Genomic DNA, 22,789 nt, shown 5'->3' on the forward strand with positions numbered 1-22,789 from the left:
TACCTAATGGACATAAATGCTTACAGCATGAACATTTAAGCAAAAAATAGTAACTTTTCTTGAGACAGACATACAGTGTCATAACCAGATGAAGTCGGGACAGGTCAAGATCTACACCCCATCTTTATTTCAGAGCATAGCTTTCGAATCTGTGTTTTCTGTCTCTTAAAATATGTTGTAATTCAGCAGAGCTGTCTGCTGAAGGTCCTTATAGAAAGGTAATCGTTGTGTGTGAGATTTCCTCATGTTCTCCTCTTCTCCCTGAAAAACACGGTAAAATCAGTTTTCATCCCCTCTGTGAGCATCACACACCCTGTTTTGGTGCTAACCCATCGTCTTCAGCCTTCTTTCAAGCAGCGTTAGCTGCATGTGTCATTGGCTTATCACTTTTCTCTTTGGGTTATTTTGTCCTTAAACAAAGAACATTAGTAAACAAGAAGTAGCCGTTTTGTGAAAACTGCATAGCTAGACAGATTTGTGATCCTTATTAGGGTAATAATCCATCTGTTATAGAACTGGATCAATTTGTAAATTAAATTGATTAATCTAGCAGGGGGAAAGAAAGGTCTTGACTTTTCCCACTTAAGCATTTCCTCAAATGGCAGTCATCCTAAAAAGATTTGGGAAGACTCAGTTCTCTGCTAGTCTGTCTTTGTCTGCTCAACTCAGAAGGAAGGCCAGACACCTTCTGAAGAGGGGAGGGAGAGTGGAGTTCAGCTTTCGGATTCTCTGGGATCTGATTGTTGCTGGAACTTCCGTATTTTTGACCTGGTGTAATGTTAAAACCGTCTGACGACTGTCAGAATTTTTCGAATACTCACTGATTCATTTAGTAAATGTATGACTGTATTTGAATTATCTTCTGCAGTTAGTTTACTGTTATTTTCATCTCGTCTGATCAACAAAACCTTCTGATGAGTCTTCTAACAATGTGTGATTGGAATAATAACTTCACACGTTGAAGAGTTTTGTGCTGCAGCTGAGAGGCATGTAAATACAAGCTGCTTATTTGCAAGAAGCTTCCAGATTTGCAATATGATTGCTATGGAAACCACATAATGAAAACCTTATAACCATCTGTGTGGTTTGATGGATTTTACTGCATAGCTGAGCTGTTTTTGTTTACTGTTATTAAAATGTTGAATGGAATATATTAACCCGCCAACGTGGACTATTTGAGGTATTAATTAGTATTGTATAATGATATCGTGACTCAACACCAAAATAAAATATGTTTAATAATAAACCTAAATAAAACGACATGTGTGTATATTTCTAATATATTGTGGAGGTGATTATTGCCTAGAATTTTCATTTGTCCTTACATATTTTTTGAGTGTTGTGGAGATGTTAATAACTGAACATAGTAGGATTTATTTTCATGATTTTGAACCCATTTGTTCACTCTGTATTTATAGAAGATCTCCCTTGTACTAGACTTTATTCAACATTCAGTCTAAGTTTTTCCCCTTAAGATTAAAACACACACACACACCAAATTTGATTTTTGTTTTCTTTTATATGGAAGCTGTTTGTATTGTTAGCCAAAGATAAAATGAGTTGTTCGAATATCGTTAAGAAAAACTGATGTCTGAAGGCTCTGACCTAAAAATAGGTTTGAAATGGAGAAAGGAAGTTTTTTTAATGAGCGTTTCCTCATCTAAATTACTACTTGGTCAGCATCTCACATGGGTTTCAATTTGGATACTTCTCAGTAAATATTGATACTTAAGTAAACATTTTAATATTATTATTCTGTTAGTTTAAGAATACACTGTTATATTATAGGCACTTAAATTTTAATAAGAATAACATCGTAGTAATAAATTCTTCCAAGTACATTGTTTACTTTGCCAAGAGTGGAGTTTTCCATTCAATTACTGTAATTAGTTTTTGTGATATCTTGACATTAATTTTGGGTGGTGAGTCTATTTCCCATCATGTCTTCTTAAGAGCCCAAATTAGTGCTCCCTATGTCATGGTCATGGCTTTTAGAGGGCAAGCACACTTCACTATTTTTGAATTTACTCCTCACTGTTAGATTTGTGACCCAATTGGAGGAGAGGAAGGGCTGGGGAAAGAGAAAGTGTGAAAAGTAAGGAAAGTTTTCTCCTTTTAAAAAAATTAGCCGTCTGTAAAATAAGTAGGTTGGACCAAATGTCGGCAAATGTCTGTAATAGCTTTAAAATTTGTATGAAAACATCTTATGAACTCATACATGATAACTAGTCCTTGCGGTTTGGCATAAGTGAGATAACTTATTGAAGAGGAAAAAGACAGGATTTAGTATTAGGTTTTTCTTAGGTCTTCCTGTATTAATTACTGTTTGACTGAACCATATTAAATTTCCAACATTTAGGGTCAACTTAAAATGTGTAAAGTGCCAACTATTTCTAGCTGTTTCTTTTTTTTTTTTTTTTGAGCTTTCATTATTTGTTTGAATTGAGTTAGAGAAATTCAAAACAGTTCTATGTTTGTTTTATAAGTACAGTAACTCTCAAGCTTGATTTAAATGTTGAATTTTATTAATGACCACTTCGAAGTTCGCATGGGACTTCTAATTTTGTATCTGTACTCCTGAGCTCTCCACCAAACTTTCCAGTTGCCTCTGGACATTTCCTCTGGGTTGACCCGCCAGTACAGTAAACACCTTACATCAAAGGGGCACTGGGTGGCACAGCCGGTTAAGCTTAGGATTCCTAGTTTTCAGCTCTGGTCATGATCTCAGGGTTGTGGGACGCAGTCCTGCATTGGGCTCTGCGCTCAGTGGGGAGTCTGCTTGAGAGTCTCTCCTTCTTCCTCTGCTCTTCCCCTTTTTCTCTCTCTCTGTCTCTCACTCAGATAAATAAATTTAAATCTCTCACGTCAGAAACACAGCTCCCTCCGCAGTGTAGCTTACCTTGGCTATTCTTTTCTCAGGAATGACGCTCTCATATCACTGTTAAACAAGCTCAAAACTTGAGTCACCCTCAGTTTCTCTCCCTCCTGCAGCCCTCCACATCCAGGCAGGCACAAAGTTTATCCATTGTCATTCCTTTCCCTCTCATAACTGGCTCCTTTCCATTTCCTCTGTCCCTGCAGTTCAGGACTGCCTTGCCCTTTAGCCAGACTCTGAGTGGCCTCTCTCCCCACGCCCTCCTTCAGGCTGTCTGGGACAACAGGATCCGATGACCATTCCTCAAGCATAGTTTTGGTCCTGCCCTTTCTCTGCTCAGACATCTTCTGGGGCGCTTATTGCCACCAAAAAAGGGCTAAAGTCCATAGCCAGATGTTGATGGCCCTTCGACAGCTGGCCCAGACCACTAGCATTATCCCCTTCTGTTCTCCCCTTTTGAGTACTGCATTCTTTAGCCAAATGGATATTATTGTGCTTTTTCTTTTGCTTATGACTCTCCCTCTGTCTAGACAGTTCCTCCTCCCCATCTCTGTCTATTCAGATTTTCTCCATCCCTCAGAGCCTTTGTGGTGGTCCCCCTTGGGTGGTTTCCGCTCTGTGTTCCTTCTGAACCTTGTGCCTCCCATGTGAGGTTCTATGCAACCCCCCCAATCCCATCTTCCTTTAGATACTCTCTTCTGTCCCTTGTAGGCTGTCAGCTTCCCAAGGGCAGAAGCTCTCTACTGTCTTTGCCTCCCTGGTAGAACCTCCCTCTTCCACGTAGCTAATGTCCAATGAAGATTTGTTGGTCATAGTGGCTTTATTTCTATATTTCGCATATTTTACGATAACGTTTTTTTGCTTTTTCTTGAAAGTATTCTTTCTGAACTCTGTTTTTCTTGGGCATGCCATTTAGTTCATATGTCCTGCCTTCAATATTTCTAAAGTGTGTATAAATCCTTAGGTGAGGAAAATGGACATGTAATAAATGACTCTTTAATGTAAAATAATTAAATATAGTCTATTGACCTTGCATAAAACTCTTCTTATTTGATCTTCTCCTGTTTCTTCCTATAACTTGGGAGAAATACATGTGAAAGGAGAGTGTGGAAATGACAAACATGGGGCCTGAATACATCGCTGGATAAAGAACACGGACGTTATGATCACAAGCCTGAGTTAGAATCACAAACAGTGGATGTTTCTGTACCTTTTTGAGCCTCAGTTAAGTCATCTGTGAGAGGAGGATTTAGAAGGATCTGTGAAATCTTAACATCTGCTATAGCTTATGGCATAGAGTAGATCCTGAGTAGAATTTAGTGGGGATTGCCTTGAAGGGTGAGGATCCTTCTAGTATTCTCCTGTGAAGATCAAGTGGGAACACATGAAGCATCTGATACTCAAGAAATGATTTATAGTTTAACTATATTTTGTATCACACATTTCCCCTCGCCCACCACGATGTTTTAGGGATTACGGTTTTATCCGTGGTGGGTCTGGGTGTTCCTTACCCGGATTTCCAGGCCGGTCTGCACTGGGGAGCCTTCCGGATGAGTTTCTATAAGTACTTAAAACCAAGTATGTGTGGCTTTAGAACATATCTTGAGTTTTATCAAGCCAACGGGTGAGGTTGCTCTCTGGAAACAGCTAGAGGTCTGTTTGTTCAGCTTTAGATTATTGGAAAAGGAATGTGAATGTTGAATGGTTTCATCCTTTGAGAAGGAATATTTATATGTTCTAAACTTCTGTTTTGCTCGTCAGTCGGGGTGAGTACTGCTATTTCTGAGGTGGTCTTTCACTGTGTCTTTCTGCTTGTTTACAGAAGAGGAGGAGGACAGTGTTCCTGCACAAGTGGAGGATCAAAGGAAGATGAGCCAGGACAGTGCTCTTCCCAGCACAGGTAACGACTGGCGTGGCTTCCTGGGGAAGCTTCTTTTGGTTTTGTTCCCTTTTCCTTCGGTCACTTTCCTATGGCTCCAAAGACGTGTACACAGCTCCCCGAAGTTGGCTGGTTCAATCTGGGTATCTTACGGCTGATAAGCTGCTTAGTCCCATTTAGGATGCATGGAAACCCTTGAGAAGGATTTATAAAGTAAGCCAATTTATACAAGGTATTCCTTCCTGAATTACTTTGTAATGACTCAATTAGCTTTCATTTCTGCACAAAGGAGATTTGGTTGCATAAATTAGCTTATCATCATTGAGGAAGTGTCACTGCTGAAGGACAGTTTATAGATACAACATGCAGTTGCTGTCAAACCTATAAGAATGTAATATAGACATCTGTGTATACTTTGTGCTTGAGCAGAACAGACTTCTGCCATTCAGAGACTAACAGGGGACAACAAGTTGCCCAGGGGACTGGCAATGTAGACATCTCTGAAAAGGTCAACTTGACACAGGCTCTGACAATCGACCCACAGCTCTGTCTTCTTTGATAAAAATCAGATAAACTTAAGACCGCTAATTGATCTGCAGCCTGTTTAAATGTTGGCCATGCATATCTTCATTGCATATGATTAACACAGAAAGCAAATGAATTGGGTAAGAAATGCCAGAGTCCAGTGACAGCAGTTTAGAAATTGGAAAAGGACACTGATGGCCTAGAAGGCGAGGAAGGATATTCCCCTTATCCATTTCCACTTGGCACATGGCCCCAAGTACTAATTATGACTGAGACTGGAAAAATAACTCTACATGCTATGTACAAAAATCACATGATATGGGCAATTTTTTTTTCTTTTTTGTAGGTTGTTATTTCCAAATAGCAGGAGATAAACCATATCTCTAGTGCAAGCATGAGGTTAGCTTTGATAAACCAGCAATTATTTTACACGGAAAGAAGAGAGGGGGAGTGCTTTCTTATCAGGCCCTTTACACCTCTTCACAGCCACGTGTCTGCTGGGGCAAGGTCTGCCCTATCATCCCATGTCCTGCAAAGAGCTGGAGTTGAGGGTCACCTTCCCTTCTCTGATACGTTCATTCATCACTCTCTCCAGCTGTCAGAGGCTCGGTGGACAGGAAGTGTGTGTTCAGGAAGTAGCTTTCCCGAGTCCTTCCTACCGTGACACGTGGAAAGGAAACAGGGGCCTGATTTCCGGACCTGGACAGGAAAGCAGGAGCAGGTTGCCACAGGAGGCTTTGGTTTGCTTGTTTCAGAAAGGAAGTGAGGACGAAGGCTTTCGAAGTGAGCACCGTGGTCCTGTAAAATGCAGCCGTAAAATGCCAAGGCTGAACGCAACCTTGAGGACACTGCCGAATAGTAATTTAAGTCGGTGTGTTTTATTGTGTGTCATAAAGCTTCTGCCGAAAGTGTGGAAGTTTTTTTTGTTTTGTTTTGTTTTGTTTTAATTTCAGTGCAGGTGTAGAAGGTAGACACCTATAGATACCCCTTCCACAAACAGAAGTATTTTGACTTAAAGCAATTGTATTTTTCAAAAGCCCTTTTAAAGTAACTCTCTCCCAAATTTTTGCCTTTGAGGGAAGGGAGAAAAAAGTCCATTTTTCTTCAAGGGAATGCAGTAAGTAGATCTAGCTTTCCATGCAACAGCCATAAAGCACTGTAATAATTCTTATCTTTAGTGACATGAAATTCTTTTCAAGCAACAGTTTTAATGCTTTTGCATCTCAGTGACCTTTGCTCTCTCTGGGCTGTCAAAGATGTAACCCTAGAAGTTTGTTTGCTGTGCAGGGCAGTGAGTTGACAAGGGTATTACTATCTTGCTGGGCATCACATGACATGAACTTCTAACCTTACTCAAGAATGTTATATATTTTTCACATGGACTGATTTTACCTAAAAAGAGAAAAGAAAATTCAGATGAATGTAAAATATGTAAACAAAAACATAATCTTGTGTTTCTTAGAAGTTCTTTCATGTTCAAGCTTACATGTCTTACATATGTTTATTAATTATACACAAAATAAAGATTCCATTTGATTTATTTGTAGAATATGCTTACCTTTATTTATTTATTTATTTAAAGGTTTTATTTATTTATTTGACAGAGAGAGAGATCACAAGTAGGCAGAGAGGCAGGCAGAGAGAGAGGGGAAAGCAGGCTCCCCGCTTAGCAGAGATCCCGATGTAGGGCTCGATCCCAGGACCCTGAGATCATGACCCGAGCCGAAGGCAGAGGCTTACCCACTGAGCCACCCAGGTGCCCCTATGCTTTTTAAAATACTTTTTAAACCTCTAAGACCACTCAGGAAGAGATTCTCCATTATTTTATTGTTGAACGTTTCAGTCGTTGTCATCATATTTTAGAAATCTTTTTGTTTTTGCAAAAGCATCTCCAGCCTTTAGCTTGTATTTTCCTAACAGTTCTGATACTGCCTAATAATCTGTTTTTTTATGTTTTCAAAAGCAGGAGCAAATACATCGTTTAAATCCTTCACAGGCTGGCTAATTTAGAATGGCTGTTTTTTCTTTCTTTCCTGTCTTTTTTAACCATTCACGCCTTCCCAGGACAACAAATGTAATGAGGTGGGTTTTGGGGGTTTTTTTTGTGTTTTTTTTTTTTTTTGTAATTTTGAAACCATAGATCACGATGTGGGAAGATTAATCCATGCAGCAATGACAACTCAACAGACTTACTTGTATTCAGAATGTATGCTTTCTGTGCTTTATGCATTATGCTCCATACCATTTTTGTACGGTTTTTTAAAAAACATATTTCACACGGATTGTTTTTCAGCGTATGAGGCGAATGATGCTAACTTTCCTGAGCCCACTGTGCTTCGGAGGCTGTATTCATGGGTAATTTTTTGAGGACAATTAGCCACACTTAAAATTTTAAAATTTAGGGGCGCCTGGGTGGCTCAATGGGTTAAGCCTCTGCCTTCTGCTCAGGTCATGATCCCAGGGTCTTGGGATCGAGCCCCGCATCGGGCTCTCTGCTCAGCAGGGGGCCTGCTTCTCCCCCCACCCCCGCCTGCCCCTCTGCCTACTTGTGATCTCTGTCTGTCAAATAAATAAATAAAATCTTAAAAAAATTTTTTTTTAATTTAAAATTGTAAAAAGTGGACCAGAGGCACTTGCTCTTGAAGGAATAAGATAAGTCCTTATTTTTGTATCTAGAATTCATACCCAGAATGTTAACATTATTTTCCTGAGGAAACGAAGGCTAATAAATCCATACTGCCAGCTTTTCTCTTTAATCCTGGTTCTTCTGCTTTATATAACTAGTATCGCATTCGGAAATGGACAGAATAGTAAATTGTGTGTACATATAGTCGTGTGACATAAACCACTTATGCTTTAACAGAGCTCACATAGGGGACCCAGAAATGAGGTGGGTCTTTGGGTAACATCATCATCGAGATTATAGAAAGCACAGTCAAAAATGCATCTTTTTCCCGGTATTGCTAAATCGTTAGCGCTGTTGCCTCTTTACAGCAGTGAGATTTAATGAAATGCTCCTGATGCACATCTGGGGAGAGATGCATCTTGCGCGCGGTGGGGGTCTCCCTTCCCCTCATGTGCTCCTGTGACTCCCATTAGTGTTAATGGGAGCTTCACCAAGCGCATCGAAGGGAAGAGAGACCCCAAAGTGATAAGGATTATGTGGTAGAAATCACCATACGCTTTCTTTCCTTCCTTCTTTCCCCACCTCTTGAAAATCTATTGAATGAAAAGCTGTTGGGAGAGAATCTGAAAAAGAAGGAGCAGGCGGCTGGCTGGACAGCTGGGGTCGCACCGGGATGCTCTTGCTCAGCCAGAACTTCTTCAGTTTTAGCCCAAGTGTTGTTTCTCTAACCTTTTTGGATCAAGCCTCAGGCTAAGCAGCATGGGGACCGCACAGGAACCTCGACTGGGGAAACCAGCTATTTAGATCCTTTTACCTCCTGGCCAGTGACTGTGGGGGAGGGCCTTGCGTGTGAAATGATGTCATCCTCTCTGTGCTCTAATTCCTTGACTTTTAAACTGACACTGACGGACTGCACGGGGCGCAACATTTGACCCATTTAGCAGTTGATTTAATCTGACTAGAATGTCTCAACTTCTAAATCTCTATTTGTCTAAATAAGTGGTTTTTAAAGGAAATCAGTCACTTTATTATTAAGTAATTCTTTCTCAAAGAAAAAATTGACAATGTTTGGAGAGATCTGTCCAGCGGGAGTGCCCTCTAGTGTCCATTCATAGAATTTACCTAATATATGCTTTGTGGGGGGAAATGTAATGAAGGGTGGCGGCAAGCATTGTTAGGTCTTGGTTGGATTCCCAGGCTCAGAGACCTCCCGGCTGGTATCAGTGATGAGTGCTCAGATGCAGGAGTGGAGAGGTCAGAAAGGTGTCGGTCTCTCTCCCTTCCCCTCCCATTCTCCCTCCCTCCTTCCTCTCATTTCTCCATTTTTCTCTCCCTCCCTCCCCCCATCTCTCTCCCCCTCTCTCTGAATTTTTAGAAACCAGGAGAGAAAATGTAATAGGATTTTGCTAGGTTGCGCATTCCAGTCCTTGTTTATTTTCGTAATGTACAATCGAAAAGTATCGTCTTTATATGTTTTCAAGCGCCACATGACTCAGATTTCCTTTTTGGCTTTTAAAAACACGTGTCGGGTATTAGAATTTTCAGAACGTCTGATACACTGTTACCACTTGGTGTACATCACAAACCGCCCAGTGGCCCAGTGTCGGACGTATCCGCAGGTGCCCCACTAACGTGCCTGCTTGCGCTGGGCTTGCCAAGGAACCTGCTGTTTGAGAGCCATATAACAAAACTAAGATGACAGCCCTGATCCAGCACGCGTCTCCACAGTTATCCCCTCAGAATTCAGAGATGACATTCCAATGATGGAAGTTGTCAGCACGTATATGTTCTGCCTGGTTAGTGAACACACGGACATCTTATTGATATCACTTGCATTCTTTTTGCGTGAACTCATCAAAACTCAATTATCATGAAATTAAAAACAGGAAACAGTTCTCAGTGTAACAAAAGCATCCAGTGTATTTAACTCTGAGCCGTGTTTCAAGAGAGCCCCATTGTATAAGTGACAAAGCATTTATTACCCCGGTTTATTGTGGTATTACAGAGCGGAGAGCGCTAAATAATCAATCAGTTAATGGTCTGTATGGCAGTTTGAGCACATCGCATCCATTGTGCTTATGCTGTTAGAGGGATGAGCTGATAACTCCAGTGTATGTTGCATGTTTATTCAGAGCGCGATGTCCTAAACTGGGGCTGACGGAAATCTTGAAAAATGCCACTTCAGCAGCGGCACTTTCAAAGTTGTTCAAATATTTAAGAAATAAGTTTGAGAGGCTCTCGGTGCAAAAGTCCCCAAAGATAAGAGCTGGAATTACCCTTTATGTTATTCCCACTGTATCTTCTTCTCTAACCAGCCTGAGGTCTTAGAATGAAAACGAACGAACAAAAACTGTCGCCTACTTTGGGTTATGTCTGTGCCCTATTAGCTCCTTGATGTTCATTTAAATACAGATTATTTATGAGCTGTCCCAGATGCTCACATGTTCTCTCCCTCCCTTTGTCTCTGCTTTTTGGGTAAGTTTTAGAAATTTGGTAAGGTGGTTGTTTCATGATGTGTGTGTCCCATGTTGTGGATATCGCTCAGCGTGCAGCCTGGGTGACTGACTTCAAAACATGTTGTGAATGGGGTTAGGTCCACTCTACAAAATAAGTGAGAAGGAACTTTTAGGTGCTGGTTTGAGGAGAACACATTGCAAGTCCAGGTTTTAGGTAAAACAAAAGAGGGAGAGAAAGAAAAGAAGAGACGTGCCAAGAGAGGTCTTTTTGAAATCTGTCCTTAATTAGATCACTGTGAGAGGTAGGAATTGTCTATCCATGTAATCAAGGGTTCTTTGAATCCAGACAGAATTTTACTTCGCCTGTTTTGGTGGTTTGAGGCAGCCCTTTAATTTCTGTTGGTTCGTTTTAAATAAGGGCCCATTGTATGAAAGCTATAACTCGTGTTTGCTCTCTCTTCTTCCTAGGAGATAAAAGCACCGATTATGCGAATTTTTACCAGGGTTTGTGGGACTGCACAGGAGCTCTTTCCGATGAGTTGTCATTTAAACGTGGTGATGTGATTTACATTCTTAGCAAGGTAAGAAGGCACCCCAGATGACAACTATAAAGGGTGAACCCAAAGCTAGATTTTTATGCATCTGGGTTTACAACATTGGGGAAAAATGCCAATTGGAATTCCTCTAGGTCCTTGTTAACAATTGGGAGTTCACAATAATTAATTATTTTGTCAAGTGAAATATAATCAAATTTTAAACACAATCAGATAACAGGATTCAACTTAACAGTGTGTTTACCTATCACTTCAGCCTTTGGCTCACATCCACACACTGCCTTCTCCAGAAACAATATACTTATGTGAAAGCTAACATTGTAAGGTATTGGGTTATTTATTATGTTTTTCTTTCCTCTTCCTTTTTATTCTTCTGTGTGCTTATTCTGGTTTTGTCTGCCATTCACTACTGGAAACACTGTTTATAGTAGAAGTTTTTCATCTTTATGTAAATACATTGGTGTTCCGACAATTTAAAAGCAATGCTTTTTCTATTCAGACAGGTCTAGGTGATTTTTTTTAAGTTTAACATAGTTGTATTTGTAAACATAATGGCGGAGTCTTTTGCTACGAACATATATATATATATATATATATATATATATATATCAGTGTCTCTGCCTCTTAACATACTGGATAATTGAAAACCGTTCTGTCTTTAGATCTAAAAGTCATGTTTCTTATTGTGATGACATGTGTGAGCTCCCTTAATTTTCATATTTAACTTTCCCTACTGTGATATGGGGATTTAAAAAACTCCCTCAGTCTACTTTATGAAACGATTTTAGAAACAAATGATGTATGAAAACTATTTAAATATAAGTAGGGAGATGTTCTATAAGTCTAGGAGTTTAATGTGGTTTCTTGATTTGAGAAAAATTTATACTTTTCAGGAAGATAGTATGACTTGCTAGATGCAGAAGAGAATTTGGAAATAAGGTCACTTACTGACTCATTTTTTTTTTTAAGATTTTTATTTCTTTACTTGATGTAGAGATAGAGAACATAAGCAGGGGGAGCAGCAGGCAGAGGGAGAGGGAGAAGCAGGCTCCCTGCTGAGCAGCGAGTGCAATATGGGGCTCAATCCCAGGACCCTGGGACCATGTTCTGAGCCGAAGGCAGACGCTTAACAGACTGAGCCACTCAGGTGCCCCTCACTTATTGCCTCTTAGCACAAGATGGTTGGTGGATAAAATCATAACATAGAAAATCACAGAACATTTGAATGAGGAATCTGAGTAATGATCATCTACCTGTTCTTGGTTTTACAGCCAAGGAAACTTGGGTCAAGAAAGTGCCAGAGCCAGTGCTTAACTAGGCATCTGGACGCCCAGACCAATGCTTTCTCTTTTTCTCTTTTGCTTCTCATTTGAAACTGTTATAAAGTACCTACAAGGCCCATGTTAACACCAAGAATCCAAGAGGAATACTATAGAAGCACTTGTAGATTATTGGGGAAAATATTTAGTAAGCAGATATTGCCAGCTGTGATCATTGCTAGTTGAGATGCCCAGAGCTAAGACTCCACCCTTACCTTTTCTCTGCCCTCTGCTCCTTAGTCTCTATGTTGGTTTTTTAGGGAGAGATGCTTTTAGTTCTTGGGAGCCAACTCTTGGATTAAGCCTATTATTGACCATTTAATTGTCCTGAGTTAAGGCAACACTTTATTTTAAAAAAAGATTTTATTTATTTATTTGACAGACAGAGATCACAAGTAGGCAGAGAGGTGGGGCCGGGGGGAGTGGGGGGAAGCAGGCTCCCTGCTGAGCAGAGAGCCTGATGTGGGGCCTGATCCCAGGACCCTGGGATCATGACCTGAGCCGAAGGCAGAGGCTTTAACCCACTGAGCCACCCAGGAAGCCCCAAGGCAGCACTTTTTTAAAAAAATATTTTATTTATTTATTTTTGAGAGAGCGCACGTAGGAATGAGCACAAGCAGTGGGGAGAGACAGAAGCAGACTCCTCACCGAGCAGGGAGCCTGATGCAGGGCTGGATCCCAGGACCCCAGGATCATAACCTGAGCCAAAGGCAAGGCGCTTAACTGACTGAGCCATCCAGGTGCCCCAAGATAACACTTTTTTGAGTTAATTACTTAAAATAGAAACCAGACTGATTCATTTCAGTTCAAGAAAGTTTCTTGAAATTATTCCTCAAATCTACTCAGCTCACAGTTATTTTTACCAACTTAGGGGCAATTGTGTATAAAATTAAAAGGTTGATTAGCTTCTACTTGGAATTCCAAACTGTAGGATAAATGGCTTATAGTCTTTATATTATTATGGTAAAATGTGAGACTGTATGGTAAATTGTGGATCTGTTCTTAAAGCCTTCTTTATGAGTCAGGCTGTCTGCGTTGCTGAAAAGCTCAGAGTACCAACCTCTGGGACACACTGTCGGACAAGTAGAGGTCCCATTGTCTCAGAGAATTGTTTTCTGTTGCTGTGAAGTTAAAAGTACAATCCTAGGTGTATATCACACTTCTAGGATCCTGGGGTAGGTAATTTCTGTTCTCCCAGACCTGTTCTGTGGAGACTGTCATTTCATCTGTGAAGCTTTATCATAGAGCTAAGGGTAGTGGTGGTCCAGCTCAAAGGAAGAGCATCCTGCCATCTAAAAGGTCTAAATGCTGTTATTTGGGTATTGCTTACCAAAAAGATTCCTTCAACCAGCCCTTCACAAGGCTCGAAGTTCCACAGTCAGCATCATTTCATGAGGGGCCTTCTAGATATGATTCTTGTATCTGGAGCTCATTTTGGATTTTTAAAGAAGAGACAAGACATTGTTAGGGCAGCATGTTATCACTGTTGGCTGAATGATTTATTACCAATATTTATCCAGCTGTGGACCTGGTAGGAGCAAGCAGGTAAATCTTGGTGAGGGTGAAGAGAAAGGACACTTAGCTCCCCCTTGATGGGATGTGGACAAATTCTGGGCCATTAGTGGACATCTTGGCTATTGGTTTCCAGGTCATTTTGGGAGTCAGTATCTGTTTGTGAAGACTTTTGCTTCCCCAATTTTGGGGGCACAGTTTCAGAGAGGAACCTCTGGAGACTCTAATAATTCTTTACTGGTTTGATCGTCCAGTTCTTATCAAAACTTTGGCCAAAATAGACCATAAATTAATGTCATAAATTCATTTAATATGTAAGTGACAGCAATCTGGATGTTTAATACTACTGTCAATTCAGAACTCAAGGTCCTTAGAGTGAAAAATTGCTCAGAAGGACTTGTTTCTGGATCAAGGTAGAGAGCTAGATTTTTTTAAAAGTACAATTAGTGTAGAAACCACTAGCATTGTTATATGTCTAGAAATCTGTTTCATCTTTCTCTGGGTTATATTAGGTTTCGCATTGACAGAATGAAATTTTACCATTTCAATTTATTTTTTACACCATCTAGTGGCTCAGAATGAGTGGTGCAGGTAATTACAGCTAATGTGCACAATGAAAATGATGTCATAAATTCAACTTTAAATCTAGCTGTGGATTATTACTTTCCTATCTCGTGTCAATAAAATGTTAGCATTGATCATAAATTTTTTCATTCATATTAATTCTTCTGAATTAAGTGTAAACATTGCATACGTAAGGAAGAATACATTTTAAAGAAGTCTTAATATCTGTAGAGGCATTAAAATGTATACTTCGTAAAGAAATTAATGCCACAACTTTTCAAATAAATAATGCCATTTAAAAGATTTTAAAGAAATATGACTGGGGGGGGGGGCACCTGGGTGGCTCAGTGGGTTAAGCCGCTGCCTTTGGCTTGGGTCATGATCCCAGGGTCCTGGGATGGAGCCCCGCATCGGGCTCTCTGCTCAGCGGGGAGCCTGCTTCCCCCCCTCTCTCTGCCTGCCTCTCTGCCTACTATGCAATCTCTGTCAATTAAATAAATAAAATCTAAAAAAAGAAAAGAAAAGAAAAGAAATATGACTGGGGCGCCCCCGTGCTGCAGTTGGCTGGTCATCTGACTCTTGTTTTCGGCTCGGGATGATCTTGGGTTCGCAGGATCAGGCCCAAGTCTGGCTCCCCACCCAGCTTGGAGTCTGCTGAAGTTTCTCTCTACCTCTCCCCTTACTCCTCCCCATGTGCACGCTCTCACTCTCTCTTTCTCTCAAATAAATAAATCTAAAAAAAAAAAAAAAAGGAAATACAACTTGCTTTTCAAAATTAACTGACCTATTTTTGCAATATTTAATGATCACTGGTCTAACTTACCTTCTAGAAGGTTGTCAGTACTGAAAATACCCTTAAAAAAGGCAACACAAGATAGTTTAAGAAAAGATGCATTTAAATACAAACAAAATTTAGATAAATCAGGGGCTAAAAATGGTATGCAATGATAAAGAGGGTTTTAATTTTGTAAGTGAAATGGCAGAAAAAGATTGAATGAGTTTGACGATTGGGCTGTCTTCATTAGAATTCCCTATAGAAATATAGTTTGGTTTTAAAATTCAGTCCTCTTTCTCTGTTTTTTCAAGGAAGCCTTGATGGGGTGTCAGCTGTGCTCAGTCAGCCTGGGGGTGATTTATTTATTACAGGCCTCTTTTGAGAGTTATACAAATCTTAGCCTTAAAAAAAAAAATTTTTTTTAAAGTGAAAATCCAATGTTGCAATAAAGAAGAGTAAGCAGATAACCTACCCTGCCTCCTTCCCTTTGTGACATTTTGAAATTAGCAGCTGTCACATGACCCCTGGCTGAGCTAGCCTCTCTTTCAAAAAGTGTCTGTCATTTTCTAAGTTTTAACCTTCGAAGCTCACTAATAATGAATGTAAATACCGCTTACCTAAAAAGGAGAGCCAGCAACTTTTTGCTTCTAGTTCCTTTTCACCTAGGATCACTGCTGTTTTTTATGTATGAAAACGCATTATGTACTTGGGTGGTTCGGTGGAGATTAGGAAATTTTTTCTTTCTTGCCTAAAGACGATGAGTCACATTTACAGGAATGGATAAAAGTGGAATTTGTAATTTTAATGAGAGCTATGTTGTTAGTGAATTGATTCTGAAACAAACGGCCAGATTTCTGATTCGTTGGATGGGGGAAAATCATATTTGAAGTAAAAATATCATATCATTTTTTTTTAAAGGAATTGGGTTGTTTAAAATGGTGTCAGATTCCATTACTAGGTTGCATTTCACATCTATTACCACCTTAAACATGGACATAATATCCTAGTTAATAGTATTTTCATAGAAGTATGTTCATGAAATTTTAGAATTTTAATAGCAGGACCCAGGTTATATAGCTATAGGCATATTGTGCTGTCCTGCATACCTCTTTGGTTATATCATTCTACTGGTTGTTCTGGATTTACATTCCCTATTAGTTTATCTTTCAATCTGTCCTCATCAGTAAATTGCTAACCACATTCCTATTCTTACTTTTAAAGCAATAAATTATTTTTAGAGACTTAATGACAGGGGAGCTATACTTCAGCAGGAAAGAAGCCCACTGCTTTGTCTGGTGGTAAAAGGAAAACAAGAGAGGTAAGAGTCCTGGGATAGTTGCTCTAGTCTCCAACACGTGTGAATCGAGCACTGCAGCTTTTTGAGAAATTTCTTTTTAAGTCAAAATCAGGAAACGCAGGTTGATGGTGTTCACTAATATGTAGTAAAGGGACATTTTTTGCTTGTTTGTTTGTTTTTTAGTGTGTATTGGCTGGAGGGTCAAGCATCGCCTCTTGTTATATCTGTTTGTGACTTTCTCAGTGATCGATGAATTGTGACTGTTGCTGACTGCTTCTCGTGATGAAAATGGACAGATCCCGTTCCCAGGGCTTTTCTGGCTTCAAACCTACCAGAAAAAGAAAGTAAAATGAAAGTCCTGCCGAGCTCTGCTGGCAGAGTTACTTTCCAGGTCTCTTCATTTTTCCTCTGTGACCATCTGACCCCGGGTGCCCCAAATAGCAGAGCCAACCACTAAGGAGTAAGTAGGACATCTCAGTACAGGACATACATGGGCGCTAAGCTAGTTCCCAAACCATTATTCTGTCTTACAGCCTTTGGGGAAGGAGGAAGGAGTTTTCTGTGCTTGTGACTGCATTTCTGTGGGTTTGATAGCGTGTCATTTCCACGCTGTCAGTATGGGAACAGCATGGGTACAGTGAGGCATGAACCCGGCAGACCTTCTGCTCGGCAACCCCCAGCCCCCGGCCCTCCTTGAGAAGATGTTTTGGTTCCAGCCACAGGGCTCCTCTTGTTATCTGTGCACTAACGTGTCCCAGTACTTCCCTCTTTTCTCTTATGTAAAATGGAAGGAGCATTACAGGAAAATGTTGACAGCTGAAAGGGGAAGGTGATTCTGGGAGGCTCAGCCCCCGCAGTGGCTTGAGAGGTCAAGGATAAGCCAGACGGCCGTGTCAGAGATGCAGGCGGAGCGGAAGTGGCAGTGAGGGGCGGTTCCTGGGGCAAGGCCTTGTGGTTTAATTCTGCATGGAATCAACCAGAAGCAGAACAAAACAACTCTAAAGACAGCACAATGTTGATAATTTTTTTAAAAATCCGATATTGAAAAATCCATGGCCTCTTGCCCCCTAAACTCAGGGACCCCCTTAATGTATGTATAGCAACGTTTACTCCTTTGAGATGTCTCCCTCCTCAGCCCTTTAAAGGCCAGATTCCCTTTGGAAGAGCAGGGTAGAGAACTGCTCCTAATAATCAGATTGCCTTATAGTGCAGAACATTCTCTGTTCGTTGTCCTGGTATTTTGCTCTACAATTAGCGGGAAGAGAGCGGGAGGGAACGAGAAAAGTTTGTTGCATACCTGCAATGTCCCTTTCTAGGCACTCGACATGCTTTCACTCATCTGATCGTAAGACAGCCCTATGAAGTCTCTGGTGTGATTATTTTCCAGATGAGGAAACTGATGTTCAGGAAGGTTATTATGTCAATCACCTGAGGATACCAGCGAAAAAATACTTTCTTCTGGAATCAAAGCAGATCTGACCCTAGAGCTTTCTCTCTTTCTATGTGGCTACACCTACCTACATGGGGGACTAGCAGTATTAATTTCTCTCTCTTGACCCTGAACTCTTTGAGGTAGGCATTGTGTCTTAAGTATTATTGTATCCCGAATACATAATATCATGTTTAGTATGAGTTTGTGAAAATACAGATAAAAATGGGAAATAATCCTGAAAGCTTAAAAGAATTTAGAATGATGGAATCATAGAGGAACCTAGTGCTAACCCTTTGCTTTATAGGTGAGGAAATCTCAAGGCTTAATGTAACTGGGAAAAATAAATAAAAGATGCAAGGAGAAAAAGACTACCGTGTGGAGACCTTATTCCTCAGTGGATCTGATGTACTTTAGTTTCTTCCCTTCAACGAAAGTGAAGTACAAAGTAACTGAGATCAGGGCACCATCTTACCATTGCTCTGTACCCAGCTGATGGGTACGAGGTGTTCAATAAAAATGGACCGGGTGACGAAGCACATTCTGTCTTTATTTTGGATGATGTATCAGTTGACCAATCCCAAATACTTTCTTAAGCAGTGTAATTTCCAAAAGGTGGATCTTTTCCTTTGTGTATATTAGACATACCGGAAGAATTTTAGCAATGACGAAACAAACATTTATTCTGAAGTGTGTTTAGCTTTGCAGTCTGAAGTATGTTGTTCCTAGTCGGGGCTGGCTGCTGCCCTCCATGCTTCCTCACGCCCTGGGTAGGATACCTTGTCTGAAGGGTTTAAATCCCACCTGCAGGAAAAAAAAGGTATCCATCTCCTGCACAACTGGGACCAAATAATCCCAGTTCTTTGAAGAACTGAATTATTCGATTGAATTTATTGTATGTACCAAAGAGCTGAAGACAGAACCTTGTAAAGGTAGCAACAGGGTGGCAGGTGTAAAGGGGTGAGGTGATGACGGGCTGGAGCAGAATGGCAACAGTTGGAAGAGGCAGGTGGGTGAGCCTGAGAGCAGTTAACGGAGTCTCCTACTGGTCAGTGAAATACACTGAGTACCAAGGCCACTTTCTACTGAGTACGCATTCAATCTTTTCTTAGCCACCATCAGTCTGAATAGCGGTTCGAGTCATCAGACCGAATAGCACTTTTTACTGGGTGGTATTGTAAATGTGGATTGTGTAGAAACTTGATTTAAATGTGTCTTGACTCTGGAATATAAATAAAGATCTGTTATAATAACTAAATTCCTTTTTTTTAATTTTTAAAGATTTTTTAATTTATTTGACAGAGAGAGAAATTACAAGTAGGCAGAGAGGCAGGCAGAGAGAGAAAAGGGGAAGCCGGCTCCCCGCTGAGCAGAGAGCCCGATGCGGGGCTCCGTCCCAGGACCCCAGGATCATGACCTGAGCTGAAGGCAGAGGCTTTAACCTGTTATAATAACTAAATCCTTATTATTAGTTTCCTTGCTTGTCCTTTGTCTCTCTTGCTTTAAAAATGGAGCTCACAGTACAAAAAGGGAAAAAAAAAGTAATTCTTTGAATTAGTGTAACTCAAAGTCACACCTGCACCATGAATTATACAGTAATGAGGTTGATTTCCATAAGCCGCCAAGAGACTCAGTGTCTTAAAGCAGGTTCATGGAGGGTGCTGTTCAGACATCATGGAGGATCTTGAAGAGGGTTAGTGTCGATTTCCTCATTTACCAGCTCAGAGACTAAGATTCAAGGAGTTAATGTGTAGCTAATAATAGTAAAACACTGGGGTTGTCAGGTTCCTGTTGGACATTTTCCAAGACGAAATGACGGGCTTATAAGAAATGAAAGGAAGCTTAGACAGTTTCTAGTTGGAGATAGTAGAAAGGAAAAGATTGAAGAGATAGCCTTGAAGAAATTATGTCTGTATTTTAAATAGGTATCTAGTTTTCATACTACCACAATGTTTATGAAAAATTGAGACTATCACAGTGAATAGTTGGAAAACAGTGGTAAAGTCACCTGGTTGTGAAAGTCAATGCATTTTATATTTTGTGAATCAAATTAACGTCATTTCTGCAAAAGGATAAAATGTTCCCAAGCACAGATACATGTTCAGAGAAAGGACAGGTCATCTTTCCACCTTTCGAACACCTGTTGCGTTCAGACAGGTTAGTAACTAGTTTGTGGAATGCTGGGGTAGTACGCATCAGGAAATCTTTTTAAGTGTTTCCAGTTTCTGTTAAGGCAACATTCTTTTACCACGGGGTTTGCAGAAAGTGGACTAACACACTTAAGAGATGAGAATCATGGTGCTGAGAAGGATTCCAGTAATATGTCAGGGCCTTATTTAAGTGTAAAATAATACACTGGCAGAGAGCAGAGATTTAGTGAATGGTTGAAATACGGACATATGTTTACCGTCGTGCTGGTTTCACATGATCAGGACCCGTCCTTTCTCCCGGCCCCGATTACATAATCGCTTGCATTTATTGCCTAGTAACGATTAGCTGAGGCTGAAAATTTGACTACAAAATAAAACAAATAAAAAGTATTTTAATGGCAGGAAAATTGAAAACAGAGGAGGTAGAGCGCAACGGTGCCATGCTGCTTTACGATTATTTTCTCAGATTATTGGGCAAGTTTGGCCTTTTTTTTTTTTCCCCTGCTTTGACTGCCACATTACATTTTGCCTGGAAGCCATCCATTTTGCAGATATTGGATTTCTTTTGAGTACTATTTTTATACACTAAGCATCACTACACCTCTGGATCTTGATCGCATTACTACGGGAGGAGAAAGAGGCTTTGTGTTAGTAATTACCTAACATTGTCAGAAGCTGACTGCAGGCCTCTTTCTAGTGATAACAGAATAACCGCATAATGTAGCTTTATAGCACATGATTAATAGAAAATAATTACACGTCCTACAAAGGGATGTAATATTTCTTATAAATTGACTGGAATGGTTTCCTGTAGATTAAAGGACTCTTCATTATTTTATCAGTCCTCCCGAAGCGCAGTCACTTGCCTATGTTAGCGTTTTAGTGGATGTTAAAAGGCGAGTGGGGTGAAGGATGCCAGATGGCAGACCTTCTTGTACCTGAGATCTCGTGTGCTGTAAAGATGACATGATGCTTCCTAACCTTTGAGAGATTTAGATGACAGCCTGGTATGGTTTGTTGCTCTGTTTTTTTGTTTAATAACAAGATAAGGCTTGAAGGGTGTTTATCTTTTTTTTTTTTTAATCCACCTGTGACTTCTAGAACAATACTATAATTAGTACGTGGACAGTAAGGCAACACTATGGATTGCATTATTTTCCACCGTGTAAGTAATCTGTCCTTTGCGATCACATTTATTTGGGAGCGGAAAATAGGGAAGGCAAAGAGGCAGAGTCCCTTCTTCAAAGGGAAAGCTTGTACGGTATCGAATCTTGAGGCTCAAGTTTAGAATATTGTACTCCAAGAAGCATCTTCATTCCAATTTATAGGCAGCAAATGGTTTAATTGGGATTCATGTTGCTCCGGAGGCTCATACAGAGGATGGTAATGATAAAAGTAAAAGCTTCTGTGTTTGCAATCTTGTCGACATACTTTAATGGCCTCAGTGTAAATCCATAAATTTGCCTCCTAGATTTTTACCTCACTGTATTTTATCTTACCTCTTAATGCCACACAGGAGTGTTCTATGGAATTCTTTACAAATGTAAAGTAATAAACATTCTGATTTTTTTAACCCTTTTCTGATTTAAATCTGTGATATTTTAGAGTACTTTTATGAGCCAATTTTCTATGCTTTTGAGTTATTTTAAATTAAGTGAAGCATTTAAGATGATTGGCGTCTGAAACTTTTATGTTTTCCTAGAATGATACTTTTAAGGGATGTGTTTGCGGCTGATTAAGCTCCTCCCTCCTGTTTCCGACCATCCTTTCTATTAAATAAATCTTACCAGTGACCATCAGGCAGAATTCTCTCAGGTGTGAGGTATGTCACTGGTCCTTCGGTGAAATGATTCTTTGGAAATCAGTTTCTTAAATTTGGTTGTGAGTGGGCTTTTTGAGAACAGGAATGTGCCCTTACTTGAGAGTACAGATGATAGCCAAAGCGGAATGTTATAAAGTGAGGTAAGTGTCATTTGCATGTAAGCCTGGAGCCGGGGATGGAAGGCCATTCTCAGAAAGCAGATTCTGGTGTTCACACAACCTCAAGCCGAATGTGCTCTGTCTGCCTCTTGCGGGGAGGGGCTGGTTCCTTTACTCTTTACAAATAATCAATTTTTAAAAAAATGTTAGGCTGGCATTGGTAGGACTTTCATATTCAGACTTAGCCTGGTAACCATCCATTTTGAAATCTTACAATGTAGGCCTTTTGTCTCTGGAAGGTTAAATACATTTGTTTTGTGAAGCATTAGGCCCTAATTGTATTCATTGCCCTAAAAATTGAGAAGGGCAGTTTTATTATGTACCTATTAAGATATAATGGTTGCTAATCATAGCTTTCAGTAAGTTGGTGTTTCCTTCTGATAAATAGATCCTACATAGATTTTAGCCACCGTCACTGAGTTCAGGCATCAGACTATTTTCATCCCTTAGATAGTTGTATCCACTAAATTCACACTGACATTGAACTTTGAAACTTAAAATCTTGAGTCCTCTGCCCCATGAGCCAGAGCTGTGCCCTCATTAGAATAAGAAGCTTAGGGTTAGCCTGACCCACCATCCCACCTTTTCCTTCCACCTTATTCTTCCAATAAACCTGATCCTGGAACAACCCACTGTTTAAAAAGCACATACAGATTTTAACCTGATATTCTGTCTATTGATAGACTACATGTCAATACACACATGCCAATGTCGCTACATTTGTATTGAGAAATTGTATGATTTTCCTTTCTGATAGCCAATAGCATATACTAATCAATACAGATGTTAAGTCTGTGCCAGTATGAACATTCCCTCCCCACGTGTAACTCGATATGCATATGCACATT

General features: G+C 40.1%; 1 protein-coding gene across 3 annotated transcripts in view; it reads left to right on the plus strand.

The window, feature by feature from the left end:
• The window catches only part of SKAP2 (src kinase associated phosphoprotein 2), a 162,377-nt gene that overhangs the window by 137,171 nt on the left and 2,417 nt on the right, over nt 1-22,789 (plus strand). For all 3 annotated transcript variants that reach the window (XM_032872871.1, XM_032872867.1, XM_032872873.1), the window contains exons 10-11: nt 4,698-4,775; nt 10,830-10,942. In XM_032872871.1, coding sequence (XP_032728762.1) covers nt 4,698-4,775; nt 10,830-10,942 — 191 coding nt within the window. The remainder of the gene's footprint in view (nt 1-4,697; nt 4,776-10,829; nt 10,943-22,789) is intronic.

The sequence above is a fragment of the Lontra canadensis genome, unplaced genomic scaffold (genome assembly GCF_010015895.1).
Source record: "Lontra canadensis isolate GAN:19392208 unplaced genomic scaffold, GSC_riverotter_1.0 scaffold2, whole genome shotgun sequence".
NCBI lineage: Eukaryota > Metazoa > Chordata > Mammalia > Carnivora > Mustelidae > Lontra > Lontra canadensis.